At 38.5% G+C, this 18,544-nt stretch overlaps 1 protein-coding gene across 2 annotated transcripts in view; it reads left to right on the forward strand.

The window, feature by feature from the left end:
- Dyrk2 (Dual-specificity tyrosine phosphorylation-regulated kinase 2) overlaps positions 1–18,544 on the forward strand; it is a 76,692-nt gene that overhangs the window by 43,066 nt on the left and 15,082 nt on the right. For both annotated transcript variants that reach the window (XM_074085232.1, XM_074085231.1), the window contains exons 3-8: positions 6,618–6,781; positions 8,609–8,886; positions 9,578–9,716; positions 10,277–10,448; positions 13,265–13,408; positions 14,160–14,289. In XM_074085232.1, coding sequence (XP_073941333.1) covers positions 6,618–6,781; positions 8,609–8,886; positions 9,578–9,716; positions 10,277–10,448; positions 13,265–13,408; positions 14,160–14,289 — 1,027 coding nt within the window. The remainder of the gene's footprint in view (positions 1–6,617; positions 6,782–8,608; positions 8,887–9,577; positions 9,717–10,276; positions 10,449–13,264; positions 13,409–14,159; positions 14,290–18,544) is intronic.

The following is an 18,544-nucleotide window of genomic DNA, read 5'->3' on the forward strand; positions in this document are numbered from 1 at the left end:
GTCGCGGTAAATTCAAAATAGGGTCACGTGACCAGATATATCGCTTGAAACGAGCGTCGAGTGGCTAGCATGTGGCCGCACCTTAACGGAATGCAAGGAGGAAAAGTTAGCGTGATTAAGACCTTCACATCTGTAAACAGGAAAGTTCCTGTGGATTAACAAGGTTATTTTAATACGAGAGGGTAATTTTATCAGCAGGGTTTTCTGCTAACTTAAAGTCAGGTTAACTTACATTGTTTTGTTGGTAATTTTTTTTTAATGTCTGCCTGATGTCAATAACCACCTAAAGTGACCCTACACTGTGAACATTATGCTTACGAGAGAGGCTGTGCTAACACTGGATATTCATAAAAAACATACAAAACTGTACGGAATCCTCAGTGCGCGAGTCCAAATCGCACTTGGTTATTTTTTTATAGCACCTGCATTACAAAAATGAATTTACCGTCTACTGCATTGTACACTGAATCGGTAAAAAATTTCTTGATCTAATACATTTTATATCTCAAGCTTGCTAGCGCCTTCGAATTTAATCACTAAGTGGTTGTTGTATGTTTGCTAAGTGCAATTCATCAGGCGCCATTATTAATTAATCATACGTGGCGTGGCGTGGCAAGCCAAACTCAGGAAATGTATGACGCTGATTAAGCTCGCGACACATCCTTAAATCCCATTTTACGATATACCGTGTCTGTGACCGTGTATAGGCTGACATGCGGGTTACTCGTGTCACATGTCTGAAAAGACAAAGCAATATTACGTTTACGAAACCACATAGATCCATTTATCAAATTGCCTTTTTCTCACGCACTCGGGCAAATAAGATTTTCTTCTAGATAGTTTTATTTTCATTTATAAAAGGTGTTAATTAAATAACTAACTTCTAACTCGAACTGACAGCTCAACGGACAGTATTAAATTATCCAACTAGTAGTACTATGTATGCAACTGAGCTAAAACATTAATTAATCGGCGTATGCATTCGTAACATTCACTTGGACACAATAAAAATTATTAAGGGATTTTAAAATATACTGATTAACCCCCTGTTTCATCATCCATTGATTAAATTTATCTGAAGGATAAGTGTGATGCCGTCTCTGTTTGTTTTGTTCGAATAGACGAAGACGGCATCACGTTTATCCGTCAAATAAAATCAATGGATGGTGAACAGCCCCTTAAAATAGTGTAATCAATTCTACTCTCGATTTTGGTTTTATGTTACCACAACTTGTATAATTCAGAACATGTTTGACCAACCTTTGATAAATTCTATTAGGTAAAACTTTTAATTAATAGACATCAATGACAAGTCTCTCAGGCAAACCCGGCCAAACCCTCGTCTTAGGATGGGCCCACATTTGTATATCTAATTTTACCGAATCGAAAAATAAGAGGCCTACTCCAAAAATCGAATTATGTATCGTACCGTCCCTCTTTCTCTCATATTGAATAGTATAAGCGTCAGAGGAACTGCAGGGCTACTACGAAACTCGAAACTCGAAGTTCCTGTCGTGCAGTCCCTCTGACACTTATATTATTTAATACGAGAGCGAGAGGGACGATATGACACGAACTTCGAGTTTCGAGTTTCGTAGTAGCCCTGCAGAATGACACGAACTGCGATTTTCGAATTTCGGAGTAGCCCCGCAGGCGTCATTAAGTACGCGTATCCTAAGTATCACTCTCTTTCGCTCACTTTGGTATTTAATTTGGCTCATTGGGTATTTAAGACACGCGGTGCGCGGTTAAGACACATGGATCGCGATGTATCAGATATGATATGTAGAATGATCGATCACGTATCTTTTTGCGTCCAAACTTACGATCCGAACGAATGATACTTGTCTGTGCTGCGTTACGGAGATACGAATACGATACACGCGCTGTACTAACAGAGTCGAACCCTGTACCACTACCATGAGTTTACAGTGACCGTACTCGATAGCAACGGCGTAAATTATTTGTAGAGGTGCTGTACAATTCTCCATACAAATAATTTACGCCGACGCTATCGAGTACGGTCACTGTAAACTCATGGTAGTGATACTGGGGTAGAGGAAGAAGAGCGCGGTCGCTTTAGGCGCCGGATGGCAAGGGGCACCATTTTCCAGTTTCCAGTGCGAAATAAAATTATGGTGTTGCCTTTTGAGAGTCGCGGAAGCGTATTCTCGCTCAACCTCGATCAAGGGCTATAGCCGGCGCTGCGTTCTAATACTAATGTGGACTCACCTTTACTTTATCACGATATCACATGACCGATGTAAAAATTCTGACGTCATACCTGAAATGATTCGGATCCCTCAAATTACGAGTACTCCGAATTTGCAAATAGATATAAAATTGTTTGGGCAACGGAATTTCTTTTCACATCCCGCCTAAGTGTTTCGTTTCAGTGGAATAATGCCGCCGCCTTTAACATGCCGATCCAGATACGGGATAAAAGAGCAAAGAAAAAAACCGATGGAGACCGGTCAATGGGGCTACTACGAAATTCGAAAATCGAAATTAGTATCGTTCCGTGCCTCTCACTCTTGTATTAAATAATATTAGCATCAGTGGGACGGCAAGATACGTAGATCGAATTTTGCATTTCGTAGTATGTTTTGTATGTGTGTGTGTTTTTGCAGGTGGTAGGACCTTGTGCAAGGTCCGCCCGGATTGCTACCACCATCTTGCTCGCTAATCTTGCCGTGAAGCAGCAGTGCTTGCACTGTTGTATTTCGGTGTGGAGAGAAAGACAGCCGGTGAAATTACTGGCACTTGAGGTATCCCATCTTAGGCCTCTAGGTTGGCCACGCATCTGCAATCCCCCTGGTATTGCAGGTGTCTATGGGCGGTGGTGATCTCTTACCATCAGGAGACCCACTTGCTCGTTTGCCATCCAGTCAAATAAAATAAAAAATATATATAGGGTCAGTATCTTCGGAATTTTGCAATCGTTATAATATACACAGCGGCACAAAATTTGGCCCACCCTTCATATGAAATTACCGATTCTGCATACATTTGAGGGCCAGATTTTTTGCCGCTGTTACTGTTAAATTAAATGGTAAACAAGGTATCTTAATATCTAAATAATTATGCGTAGGAAAACAGTGTAAGGGTGTTTAAGAAGAATTAACTTATGACTTTTTTATAATGTCTGTAGCTAATAGTAGATTATTGTCGTGGCCTGGAAGTAGGCAATTGCTGGCTGAGTATGAGTATTAAACGGACGAGCTTGCGAGTCCGTTTAACTAATACGAAGCCAGCAATTGCTATTCCAGCCGAGACTAATATAAAGCTTTTCTCAAAAATGGTGAATAATTCTGAAATAGAATAAACTTTTTAATTTTATTCCAATATTTTTCTTATGCTTTCCCGCCTTTTTTCATTAAAAATAAACTGCAGGTGTATTTTTCCACCGAAAACACCACAAGCTATTTCAGACCCAATAGAAAAAGTCCGGAGTTCCAACAAAATATCTGATACCGGCCATTAAACTTGGCTGTATACGACTTGTGCCAACATTTCCATGGCCTTTTTAACTTTAAAAAAATGTGACTGATTGCAGGCGCGCTAATTCATTATTGTCGAGCTAGCGCGCCTGCAATCTTTTTAACTTTTTAATTTTTCGCTGACCATAAACTATGCACTTCACCTTCTGATATGTAATGAATAATGTCAACTTTTACGGTCATTTTTGAGAAAAGCATTTTTAATTCACACTTATTTAACAAAAAACCGTTAAAAAGTGATTTTTTACGATGTCACTCTTATGTGTCCGTTAATGTCACTCGTCAAGTTTGTAAATTTTATAATTTGACCTTTAACAATGAATGTGATTTTTGCCCAATAGTCAATTACCAGTTAGTTTCTATCATGAACTAAGCTGTTTGGTGAAATTTACAGAAATCAAGAAAACACAGCGTATAATGTGGACTTTCCCCTGCCCCACTTATAAATAGTAGGTCAAGTAATTAAATTGTTTATTAAACTCAAATTATTCATACTATCAAAAAGTTGCAAATTAATACCCATCAAAACTGAAAGTTGCCTGGGGCGCCGCGACCCCCGACCCACGGGGTCGTATCGCCTGGATACGACCCACCCTTGAACTTTCAGTACGTCATTTCAGGACTACAAACGTTTTATGACCTTTCTGATAGCATTTAGCACTCTTGTTTACGTGTTTGGTAAATGGAGATTACTTAGTTTGTGAACTTGTAGTAAGATCACAAGTCAGTATAACATAGTTCTCGAACTAATAATAATAACGGGGCGACCGAGCTCGGTACCGCTCTGCTTTCAGAGCATGACATGAGTTCGTGTGAGCTAACTTTGGGGGCGGCAGACGTGAGCTTGCCTTCGGAATCCAAAAGTTTAATGGTTACTTGACCTGAAATGTAAATTTCAGAATTAAATTATTATTATTATAATTTTTTTTTTAAATTTATGACGGTGGAAGCAGTCTACACTTCCACTGAACGTAGATTATAGTTAGAGTTTTAGTTTTGTAACTAAGGGACCCCATACATCCCTGTATTATTATTATTATTATTTTGTATTTTCTTTTATTTCATTGTATACTGTAGTTTTTAAGTATTTTATTTGTAATTATTTTATGTTGAAAAAATGACTTTCTGCCAAGTTTCTTGCGGCGCATTCTTCTTGGCAATGATGGTCTTTCCGAAAGCGCTGGTAGTTTTAAAAAATGACGTGTAAAAGTGCCCATTGCGGCCTATTTACTGAATAAATGATTTTGATTTTTTTGATTTTGATTTTGGTCAAAGTCGGCAAAGCTTTGCCATGGCTAAAACTCGATAATAAGTGTTTTCCCAGAGATAAGACCAAGCTAGATCGATTTGTCATCCCCGAAAACCCCTATATAACCATATTTCATCGAAATCTTTGGAGCCGTTTCCGAGGACCCCGAAATATATATACTCGTATATATAGTATACATATATACAAGAATTAGATGTTCTGGTTCTAATGGTTGACTTAGTTCCAAGTAGAAGCTTGTAACTTCGTTGTTAAGCATACATTGAGCGTAAAAAGGACACGCTTTAGAAACGTGCGTCTTGAGATCCAAGACATTCTGTAAGCTGTAGCTGGAGCCCTACACACTATGACGTTAACTGTGAAATGGCTGCGCGCACTAGAAATGAAGATTCAAAATCAGATATCAAGCGGACCCGAATCCGATTTTTTTATAAAAACTTCGATAGATATCCAATTTAACTTTAATTATGTTTTATTATGTTTGTTTTGATAAATAAATGAGTACTGGTTTAAAAAAAAAAAAACAACTTGTAACTCTCCTTGTAGTAGTAACTCCTCCGATACTGAGAAGATTAAGTACGTACTCGTAAGTAAAATTGAAATTACATTTTCTCATCACCTTGGGTTGAGTATCGGGATATCCACAATAAACTTGTAATTCGAAAGGGGGTCGTAACGTACTGTAGCATGCGCAGTACTTTGCAGTTTACTTGGCCTTTTTATGCGTATGTTAAAATACAAGCATTGTATTAGGTACGGTTCTTCTTGTATAGTCCGGTCTAAAATTGCAGGAAAAAAATCTTTCTATATGAATTATCTAAAATATGCATATTTTGCATAAGCTTAGCTATCGTAAGGTCGCGGGTGAGCAAGTAAATTCTTTTAGTTCATTGATATGGACCTCGGCAAAGTAACGCCTGATTCAATAAATTCTTTCTATGATGTTTTTTTTTAATTCATGCTTGTTTGGAATGCAGTTTAAATTCTGTATTGCTACGTTCTACGTACGTCTACGTTCGTTAGTTGTTTGGGTACTTTATGATGCCTAAGTAAATTAATTCCTCTCTGTAATGATACCTACTAGTAAAGGAGCGGTGTTCTCTTAATACAAGTAACATGTTTACTTAAAAAAAGGCACCAGCACGGATACTGTTTTTTATGTAATTTTTGTTACTGAAAAAAATATTTTAAATTTTTAAATTTTTTATTTATATCTGCAAGGTTTTCCTATCAATAACAATAACCCACATTATCATTATTTATTATCATAATTATGAAATTTGAAAAAGGTGTAGTTTATAAGCAACTACCTGTTGCCGAGACTGCGTTTGCAAAGAATTAGTTTATGTATCCCGCGGGAACCATACAATTTTCCGGGATAATAACTTTTCTATGTCCTTCTCTGAGTCTCAAACTATCTTGATACTTAATTTCATCGCGATCAGTTGAGTATTGTAAGCTCGATAAACAACCAAACATGTTCACATTTGCATTTATAATATTAGTTATAATAGTACCTAACTAGGGTAGGATTGGAAGCACTAACTACCCTACTACCTGCAAAAATACAATACAATTATTTTTTATTATACACCACAACATAGTACAGTCACCAGCATTAATATCTGCCACAGCGGAGCGTGCAAAAATATCAGACACGGTACGTCGTACCGTCTCTAGAAATAGAGTCGTGTCAGTCAGATGTTTATGTACGCTTTGTTGTGTCAGATATTGGTGCTGGTGGCTGTACCTATCTATAAGTAAGCTGTACAGTAGACAGAGGTCCATAGTTTTTTTTCAAGGCAAGCAACTTAATTTTCAATTGTATACAAATTCTACCTCCCTTACAGAAGCCCTCAAGATGTACGGAGACCGGCTCTCGGAGTGGGAGCGCACGGAGGTGCGGAAGTACCCTGAAGTGTGGTTCCTGGGTCTGGAGGCCAGCAAGGTGCAGGCCAAGTCCAACCTGCCCAACAACTGCGGGTTCGACGACGAAAACGGGAGCTATAACAAGGTTAGTTTAAAGTTAAAGCTCACTGGTGTACAGTTGGTGAACAACTTTAAGAGCCGAGGAAGTAAACTTTGGTGGAATAATACAGAAAGATCAATCTAAATAGGTCAGTATGAAAAAGTCAGAAACTATAAGAGATGGATGGACTAGGTGGAGCGATGATCTTTGCAGGTTAGCTGGCAAGAACTGGATGAGACTGGCCGAGGATCGTGCTCAGTGGCGTGCAACTGGAGAGGCCTATGTCCAGCAGTGGACTAAGATAGGCCGATGATGATGATGATGATGATAAGAGATGTCGAAATCTGTTCTTAGGATTAGGAGCCATGGCATCGATTTTAAATTTAATAAAAATGACCTTTTTTTTTCAATTGTCGTACATAACCCGGTCGAAATTCTGTTAAGGAATCGCATGTCATATTTGTTATTATAGTTGGTTCTGTAAGTAGGTATATGTATAAGGTCCAAATTTGCTATGAAATCTTGTGTAATATTAGACAGAAATGGACATAATTTAAATATTTTCCAAAATGTCGTCTGGTTGTATAATAATATTAATTAAATAAAAAATACCTTGAATATTACAACACAATGTCAATCTGATACCATTCCTATCCCTATGCACAGCATACCTATAAAATTGTTTTCCGTACCAAGGATAAAACTTATTTTGGTCTGCGTTTTTTCTCTGGACACATATCGCAGTAGAGCTCAAATATTTAAGCTTTATGCTCTTAAATTTGTAACAGAGATAGAAATAAAACATGCTCCGCAAAAAGGTCCCTGTATTCTAGTCCGGAGCATGAGTACGTGATAACACCGAGTAAATTAAACTTTAAAGTAGGTAAACTGTGCCGGAACCTTGAATATTCAGTAATTAATATATTGGAAACTTCGGAACTTGGAAACCATCGAAATTTCAAAGTTTCCGCTCACTAGGTAACCACAACATTATAAGGACTTAGGAGACTGAGTTTAATGCATGCGCGTGAAACCGAACAAAATCTAATTAAATCTAACACAAATTAACTTAAAGATTTGGGTCACTGGCTTACTGATCTAAAACTACAAATACATGAAGTTTGGCGACAGAATAAGGGTAGGTGATAGACTAGGATTATCAAAAACTTGAGTCATACATATGACGGGTTAATTTTTTACGAATGAATATCGTCAAAAGGGCTACACTCAGCATGATGCTGCGGCCAACCGCGGCACTGGTTAATTAAAGAGTCATATCAGGTTATAAATTTGTTACCTATACAACTTTAAAATTAATTCATTGTATTTCAGCAGATGGTTAAGTAGGTTACATTAACTGAGCACTCAAGGTTTAACTGGATTTATAGATTCAAAATATAGTCATTCCTTCGACGCCTTTGCACTTTGAATATCGACAAATCCATCCCAGCCTATATACATCCCTGGGCACAGGCCTCCTCTCAGAACGAGAGGGCTTGGGCCGTAGTTCTCACGTGGGCCCAGTGTGGATTGGGAACTTCACACATACCATTGAATTGCTTCGTAGGTTTGTACAGGTTTCCTGACGATGTTTTCCTTCACCATAAAGTTCGTGGTAAATTTCAAATGTAATTCCGCACATTTCGAAAAACTAAAAGGTGCTTGAGAGGCGATAGGTCAAACCACTAGGCCACCACTACAAATACAATAGAATATCAACAAATGTACCAAAAGATTTATTAATCACATTAGAAACATTATTAGGGGTGATCAGGCTAACTCCATGTACCTGCTGCTAAATACTTGCTGTAATTACGTTACAACACCTTGAAGTACAATTTGTCGGCATTAAATAACAATTTTATATTTCAGTCAATCCACGACCACATAGCATACCGTTACGAGATTCTGGAGGTGATCGGCAAAGGTTCGTTCGGCCAAGTGATCAGGGCCCTGGACTACCGGACGGGTGGCCAAGTCGCTATCAAGATCATCAGGAACAAGAAGAGGTTCCATCACCAGGCCCTGGTGGAAGTGCGGGTGCTGGACCATCTGCGGCTCAAAGACAAGGACCAGGCGCACAACGTTATACACATGCTGGACTACTTCTACTTTAGGAACCATTTGTGCATCAGTTTCGAGCTGATGAGGTAAGTTAAACATGCTTGATACATAGATGATTAAAACATAAGTTAGCTTTTGCCCGCGGCTACGCTGTGCCCGATGCCCTCGGGAACTGTGCATTTTTCCGGGATTAAAAGTAGTCGCTTTGTTTCTACGTGAAAGACGGACAAACATACAAACACACACACTTTCGCATTTATAATATTAGTATGGATATAGCTTATATTCTCTCTTAGCTTTGCCCCCGTTCGAGACCGCTCTGCGTTTCTATCTCGAAAATCAGCTCCTTGTTTCTACACCGTAAAGTGAAACTTCATCCCAAAATTTCAGCGTTTGCACGTTTGGACTGAGTCAGTTAGCCAGTCAGTCAGCCATCAGGCGTTTCTTTTAAATAATATTCAGGATAAGCAACTCGTCCCTCCTGATTTGAAGAGCTAACCACCTGTGGATGGTATCATCGCCACTTTTATACTCCTTCCTCATGTTTTTAATATTTTCACCTTTTCTCTGACCATATTTTATTATGCGAACTACTAAACAATGGAATTCGCTTCTGTCGTCTGTTTTTTAGGATAAATATATCTTATAGTATAGTATAGTGTATAAGCCTCGCCCTTAGGTCTGATATACATTAACCATCTGTACAGCAAATATTTGAAATTCAAAGCTATCATGGCATGTCTACCTTCATTCTTGACCCCTGACTAACTGTTTCAGTATCAATTTATACGAGCTGATCAAGAAGAACAACTACCAAGGCTTCAGCCTGAGCCTGATCCGGCGGTTCGCGAGCTCACTCCTGCGCTGTCTGAGGCTCCTGGATGCAGAGAATATCATACACTGCGACTTGAAACCTGTGAGTGTGTTTGTCGTAGCAACCGCTATAGAATGATAACTCCATACTAAATACCAATAAGCCGTGGTGGTCGTGGGTTCGAGGTCGGGCTCGTACCACTGAGTTTTCCAAAATGTATGTACCTATGTACGAAATTACATTTGAAAATTTCTCGAGCTTTACGGTAAAGGAAAAACCTTGAGAAAACCTGCACACTTCGATGAAGAAATTTAAAGTAGTGTGTGAAGTTCGCAATTCGCACTGGGCTCACATGGAAACTATAGCCCAAGCCCTCTAATTCTGGGAGGATGCCTGTGCTCTGCAGTGAGACGTATATAGGCCGAGATGATGAGACGCTTGTATCACAAGAGCACGAAGTCGTCTAAGCACATAAAAATATATCACAGCCTAAGCTCTTCTAGGTTCTCTCGAACTTCACTCATTCTTTGCTTGTAGAATAACTTTGCCATTCTGTACGGAATTATTTTGGAAAACTGTCACAACACGCTTTTCTTTAGCCAATACTAGCCGTATTTCCATCCATCTGCCAATACTAACACACATTATCTATGATATTCCAGGAGAACATCCTCCTCAAGGCGCGAGGCAGCTCCTCCATCAAAGTGATCGACTTCGGCAGTTCTTGCTACACGCACGCGCGCGTCTACACCTACATCCAGTCGCGGTTCTACCGGAGCCCCGAGGTCATCCTGGGGCTGCAGTACGGGGCCCCCATCGACATGTGGAGCATGGGTAAGTGGGATCACTGATGTTGTCAGAGGGTCACAAACGATCATGTGCAACTATTAAATCTGGCAGTCGAATAGAAATTACAGCCATTGGTCGTATTTTGAATATCTTTGCTCCGCTTCGCAAGTATGGAAGCGAACCCTAAGTAGAACTGTGCGGTAAAATGTTTAGCGGCCTCTCACGCCCACCCTGAATTAAAAACAGACAGTAGAGTTGATAAATATTAAGATACATACGATTCGGAATAGCGACTGTCGCTTAATTATCGAAAACTGTATGAAGGGTGTCGCTTATCACCGCGTGCACTAAGTTGTTGTCAAGCGAACGTAGGGCGGGCGAGCTGACGCGGCGGCCAAATTGTCATTCGCGTGTAAATTTTTGTTTTATACAGTTAATAATAGTATAACATTGTTTTTATCGCTGTTTTATAACTTTAGGTATAATTAACGGGGCGCATTTATAATGAATTAAAAGCCTTGATTTTAATAATTCTTACCGAACAGACTATGATATGTAACTCTATATGTGCGACTGTGGACATGGCCCGACTCGTCTGTCAACCAGTCGGACGACTCATCTGTTACGCAATGGTGAATTTGTAGAAAGCCGGAGAAAGGCCAGCTCACACGCACCGCGCGAGTTGCCGGGCATTATGCTATTCCAATAATAATTGGTGATCTTTAACATATGCCATGTTATAATGGATGTAGTTTAATGGGATAGGTTTTGTACTGTGTCGTGTTAAAGGAATGTTACGAGTACGATTGATGTAGTTAATGATGCATCACGCAAAGCAAGGAATTTGCGAAAGAATTAAAAAATTACAATATAGACTATTTAAAATGTCGTTGAACAATTTATTAAATGTAAATTTTGTTTACACGTTTTTCTTAGCTTCACTTGCAACTATTTATAACATACTGGGCGGCAAAAAAACTGGCCTTCGAATAGGTAGAAATAGGTTATTTTGTATGCAGAATTGTATGATAGAGTGGGCCAAATTTTACGCCGCTGAGTAATCTTTTTTTTTAAATTCAATTATAACGTAAGGACTTCGTTAGTTTTATAACATACAAAAAAAGAGTAGCAAAATTTTTTTTGACAACTTGAAATTGAATTCTCTATTAAGATTTTATTTATGACGGACGACATTAATACGAGTATATGCATTAATAAGGTTATGATATTCATAAGCATTTTGTTTTAATTGATGGTAATAAAATAATCATAGCTACTAAAATTATGAACAAACAACTAATAGTTAATTAAACCTTACTTTCAATCTGGCTCTACTACACCGTTTTATATCACTGCCTTGACTTGCACTGCTTTTAGAGACTACACGTTTACTAAGGAAATATTTCCAAGTTGCAACTTTGTACTAGTTGATAATTGAGGTGGGACACGTCATAAAACTGCAACTTTCACCACTATAATAATTGAATTTAATTAAATATGGGTATTTCTAATGTGCGATTATTGTCAAAATCATTAATTAAAGACTGTTTTATACGTCTACATCGTTTAAATCATTATAAGTACATATTTAAAGGAGCATAAAATTGTTGAACTGACGGGACATTGTCAAAAGGGGGGGTACACGTTTTAGTGAAAACGCCCTTATATACTTAACTGTTGATTTCATATTTAGCTAATTTCAGAGTACTAACTGTTCCTCATTAGATAGCTATTAGCACTAGCAAACAGACAGTCTTGAGAAAGGAACATCTGTTGTGTAATTGACTACCAGGTGAGATGGGGTCGGATAGCGGAAGGAGCTCAAATTACGATTAGCCGTAGTAGGCTTCTTACGAATACGTTTTATTGCACACTGCAAGAGAGAAAGTAATTAAGATTTTAATAAGAGAAAACAATAGGACTTATGGATAAATAATGATAATACGTGTTACAATAATACCAAAAAAGCGGAGAAGTGCGATGATTTTTTTAATCAATTAGTTTTTCGTTTCTATGACTATACTATACACATATTTATAGGTGACATTTTTGATGCGTTCTTTAAAAGTTATTTTCGTTGAAGAATTGTATTAGCGTAATATTATACGGGGCGCTGCCCGTCTCAAGCGCTGCGGCTGCGTTCAGCGTACCGCGTAGAACCGTGTTGCACGACACTGACTGCATTAGGGTGCCGACATACTATTTGGGACCCCACGCCGCGACACGCTTTCACACGCCCTTTAACGCGTGTCAGTAATAATCCGTCCCAGAAACATGCGTTTTCGCCTTTAAAATGGTTTCGCCGGAAGACCAGCGCTGACTCCATCCGAGGAGTCTGCATTTATGCTGAGGCGCGACCATTCCTGGGGCACATGTTTTACTTTTTGATTTTTCGTTTTGTATTGTGATATTTTGTCTCGAATATTTTTTTTCATTTTCATTTATTATGTATTCGATTTCAAGGGTAAGGCAGCAGGGTAGGGGGGACAGGGGAGGGCAGCTGCCGCCCCCTGGAAATTGTATGTTCTACAATATAATATTATGCCCCGTTTACCTATGAAGCAGGATCCCTTGCGGGTGTTTACCCTGCACACTCCATATACCTTTATTGTGTTTCATGTAGGTGTCTTTGTGTAGTCTGTATGACAAAACAAGCGCGGGTGATCTGACCTAAAAAATCTGACTTGCCCCGCCCTAGGCCAGAAGCTGGGTACGCCCCTGGCAGCACGCCACCCTCCCGCAGCAGGGTAGAAACACTAGCGCTGCCTACCCTCAATGTACGCCATTTTAGCCATACTTTTCTTTATGTAACTTGAAAAAAAAAACAGTACAGTAAAAGTAGATCAATCACATTGTTCCAGGCTGCATACTAGCAGAACTACACACGGGCTACCCGCTGTTCCCCGGTGAGAACGAGGCGGAGCAGCTGGCCTGCATCATGGAGCTGCTGGGCGCGCCGCCGCCAGACCTGCTGCTGCACGCCACCAGGAAACGGCTGTTCTTTGGTGAGCCCACTCTATGAACCTGATGGGATTATACAGCTGGTTCGGGAGACGTGGGCAGGACCAGCTCCTACAGCAGGGATGGGGAAACTTTTTCCTTCGCGTGCCAATATATACTAACGAAATATATGGCGGGCCAAGTTGTTGCATTTCTTGCTATTTTATTTACTGAAATAAAAATATTGATATGTATTTTCTGAAACACTAATTTATTTTGCAATATTACAAAATAACTATTGGAATAAGAAAGAAATTGCAAATTGTAAATAAATTAAACTTTTAAGTTAGCTGCGAAGTAGAAGGTTGAGGAGCGCTGGTCTTTGTGGGGACATGTGACATGTGGTCGCGGGCCGGATTTCAAGCCTTTGCGGGATAAAAACTTTCCAGGATAAAAACTATCCAATTTTCCAGGATAAAAACCTATTCTTTGTCCTTCCCCGGGACTCAAACTATCTGTATACCGAATTTCATCTAAATCGGTTCAGCGGTTTAGACGTGATGAGGTAACTCGACTTACAAACTTTCAAATTTATAATTTTAGTGGGATTTGATGATGATATTATTAGGATTACGTACCTCAAATGGAAAAAACGGAACTCTTATAGGATCACTTTGTTGTCCGTCTGTTCGTCTGTCAGTACCCTTTTTCTCGTTTCTTTTCTTGAATGTGCGCCGGGACTCAGCTTAATCAGTTAGCGGCGAGACAGAGAAATATTACGCTAACGCAGTATTAACATGGAGCTATATGTCCCAGACTCGAAAGGGTCCCCGCGGTCGGTGACCAACTCGAAGGGGCGCAAGCGGCGGCCCGGCTCGCGCACGCTGGCCGCCGCCGTGCGCACCGACGAGCCCGCCTTCCTGCACTTCCTGCACCGCTGCCTCGAGTGAGTACACGGTTTTAAACCACAGCAACATCATTTGAGTCATGCGGGGTAAAAGTATGCAGTGGGTAAGTTCGAACTGAAATGTATGTGATTGCGTACGGTTCTCTATCGTTTGCCCGAATTTCATATGCCATAATGCATCGTTTTCCATAATTTTCATTTGCCATAAAGTTAATTTATTTCTGAAATAGTATTTTCTAAAGAGTTGATATTAAACTAACCTAACCTAATCTATTGCATTCTGTAAGATGCCATTTAAAATAAATCTGAAAACAGCACGGTTTTATATATTTTATGAAATTCGGGCAAGTAAAGGTATACGGATTGAGTACACTTACCTACTGAGTACGTTTATCCGACATGACTCTACAACTTATAGGTGCAGTACAGCGACTCTCCACATCATCACAATCACTAGTCCCAAACCATCATCAATATAACCCTGAATATAATCACATTACCGTCGCTAATGTCGCATCACCACCATAATTATCGTCATAATCACTATCACGAATGTTACTCCATCATCAAAAAATTCACGGAGATTAGAGATTTTGTCACGATATATCAATAAAGTTAGGTCTTTTATTCAGAAAAAAATTATATTGTCCTCAAACTCCGCCTTATGCTTCTCGAGCGAGGCTCGGTCGCCCTGTGATTACAGGCAGACAATACTGTTTTTTTAGGTAGTTACCTACAGAAGCCTAAAAATAGGAACATGATAATTATAGTAAATACCTTTAACTAACACTTTGATACTTTTGTCTTTTGTTTACTTTACATTATTGTTTAATCTGTCCTGACAACCTAGTACCGGTACACAGGTATATCCAATTAAAATATTTGCGTACCATTTCATGTTCCCAAATCGCAAAGGGCTATTTAAGCTAACCACAATATAGACCACAATGTAAGTAATCCCACGCATACTATTTCGACTGAGATGCCTATTAAACGCCTCTGCGGTAAACCATAGCCTAATTCACACAAATATTTGAAACGTATACCATCACGGTTATCTCAGATAGTATGTAACGAGCTTTATCAATTGCCCGCTGTTACCGATATTACGGGACGGGTATGCGTCTTGTACGTACCTTAGAACTTAGTTACGTGGTAGTGATGTAATATGAACTTTGGCTTTACGTTGAAGGTAATCACGGACGTATGTACCACTACCATGAGTTTACAGTGACTGTACTCGATAGTAACGGAGTAAATTATTTGTATGGAGAATTGTACAGCGCCTCTACAAATAATTTACGCCGTCGCTATCGAGTACGGTCACTGTAAACTCATGGTAGTGGTGCTAGATGGTAGGGTGAACTTACTGGTTTACTTTTATTGTGATTGACATATTTGATTGAATTTTGATTGAATATTTGGTGTTGGTGTTATAAAATGTCGGAGGGGTATTGGATGTTCTCGTTGCCGGACTTGACAGTTGAATATTGCTCGTGAGAATGAGTGATGTGACTTGTGCCTGAAGACAAGGTTATAATATAAACGTTTAAATATTGGTTTCCATTAATCGTACTCTCGTAAAACTATAAAAATTTAGACAAAAATTAAGATAAGAATTTAAAAAAAATGGTACCAATTTGTTGCGGTTTGTTTAAGACATTACCTTAGTAATTTGATTTTAGATACTTTTTTATAGACATTAAGAAACCAAACTTATACTTACCAGGGTGGAACCTTTTCACAGCCAAAGTCACGTTGATATTCGATACGTCTGCCAAAGAAATTATAGCGAGATTGATTGTAAAAAGGTTTCACCGTGGCATTTGATTCAGTTTCGTCGACTGCAGGTTACTTCATTAAGTATTGAGTATGACGTTTTAGAATTACCATATTAGATACATTTAGAACAAACGGGACCAGACACATTCATCGCAGCTATCAAACAAGTTTAATGTACTTTCTACTAATGTATATAAAGGCTTGTTATATAAAATAGAAACCAAATGTATTATAGAAGATGTTTACGCAGGAAATGGCTCTGTAATAGTTGATTATCGGTTGTATGACTTGTTGTTGTACCTACTGGTTTGTCTACGTAATAACTATGTCTTTGCTATATCGTAAAACTAAAACTTGAAGTTTATAAATCATATAATCTAAGCGTAATTTTGATAAACTGTTACTTTGCCTTTTATGTAAATTCAATTTAAGCTAAACCTGAATATTTTGCTTTAGCATCTATCAATTCAACCTAAGTGCTAGCTAGTAAAGGTAAAGAAAAAAATACAATGGCTAAACTTATATTTTTGTACTCAAATGAAAACCAGAAATCACAATTTATGAACATTGCCATCAACTTTCTTGTCTTTCCTTTCTTCACCAAGAGTTTATGGCTAATAAACTATAACTCAAAAACATACTGTCATATTTAGACCAGCCATAAAAAATCCCATAACTCACTGGAACACTGTGTTGACACGCGCATTTGAGCATGATGATTATTGTCATATTACCACCTTTCATTGCAAATCCCAGAAAGAACCACGTTCTTTAAGTTACGTTACAAAGACGGAATTCGTTGAAAACCGTTTACACCGACAGCAAAATCCCGGTGGTTAGTGGCCATACGACACCAAAATAACATTTGCGCTTTTGACAACTTTATTTTAATGTTTTACTCATCTTTTACAAGGTATTAGAGTTAAATTTTACGTAGTTTTCATTTCGCTAGTGTTTTTATAAGATGGTTGAGTAAATTCACCATGAATCTGGCAATAAAAACAAAACTTTCCCTCGGCAAGTTCACACCTTTTTGTTGATGCCGTCACGGCGAACTGATTAACAACAGACGGTGCACGACAGTGTGACATTTCCAAACATTCTATTATGTACCTACATGCTCGTACTGAGACAAAATATGTTGTACGCGTATTAAAGAAAGTTTTTAAAAAAAATTACTTTGAGCTGATTTGTGTTCAATACTTTTGTACAATCCAGTCTTTTTTTCCTCTTTGTGCTATTATAATTTTTAATAATGTAGGTAAGTAATGGACAAATCTAGATTTCGTTGTTAAGTCTGGTTTAAAGTTGATGTTGAGCTCTACATATTAAAATGAGCTTAACACTAAACCGATTCTTTTTTCGAATGAGAAATCTTTTCATAATTCATAAATTTATTTTAGATGTAATCGTCATTCTAGGAATATGCCAATTCAGTCTACAAGTGGCATATTGAGCTCTGCTTTATCTACAATCACTGACTAAATAGAGAATTAAATATAAAAAATATTTTCTAGAAAAGCGATTTAATTGGAGACAGCGTCTCTTTGATAAGATAATGATTTTCTTCGTTGCCTAAAGTAACCATTTTTTACCAATTACAGCGCTCTTTTATCGATACTATTGTCACTGTAGTTATTATGGATGATTGGTTATTATCTGTAAGAGTCACGAGAGGAAGAGGAACCGGGCTGTCACAACAATGCCGTGCTGGAAACCAATTATCTCTTCAATTAACCTTATTATTAAAGATCCATTACTGTCAAAGATAGGTGAAACTAAGGAGAAGGCAAAGATAATCTAAAACGTTACCATGATCATTCTGAATTTGGCACAAACAACTTAATAATAAAAAAAACTACGTACAATTAAAAAAAAACCGCCTTCGAGGAACTTTCTAGGGTGGTTTTCGGAAATTGCGGGAAATTTCTTATTAACATTTTTTTTTAAATTCCCGCGGCATGAAATACCAGCCTGTCTTGATCTCCCTTCTAGGATCATCAAGGAGTGTCTGCCAAGGTTTAAAGTCTAGTAGCTCTAATGATTCAGACTGTGGGTTATCATTCAGTGTAATTACAGTTTTATAGATATAGAAGATACTATTACTTACTTTACTATTATTTCGCCAGACAGAAGTTCTCATAGTTATCCACCCAATCAATAGTCGGAAACAATTCTGTCAGCATTATGTCACATTGTCGCCGCGGGCGCAGTTCTGCGCGTGACCTTTGCGAGCGTGAGAGAAAGTGAATGACACAGTGTCACTACACTTCCAGTAGCCGCATACGTGACTTTATCGTGTATTAAGGTAATTAAAATTAAAGCTACCACCCTATGCCGCAATGGAGAGTTCTCCCACTAAATAGGCGGTGAGTTAGCGTGTATTTTCTTTTTAATGTACCTATCTGTACGATACAAGGATTATACTAGGTACAGTCAAGGGCAAAGATATCGACACGGCCAATGTTACAAAAATATGTATACACGCCATGTAGAGAGCCATTATTTTCTT

The sequence above is a fragment of the Choristoneura fumiferana genome, chromosome 3 (genome assembly GCF_025370935.1).
Source record: "Choristoneura fumiferana chromosome 3, NRCan_CFum_1, whole genome shotgun sequence".
Lineage (NCBI taxonomy): Eukaryota > Metazoa > Arthropoda > Insecta > Lepidoptera > Tortricidae > Choristoneura > Choristoneura fumiferana.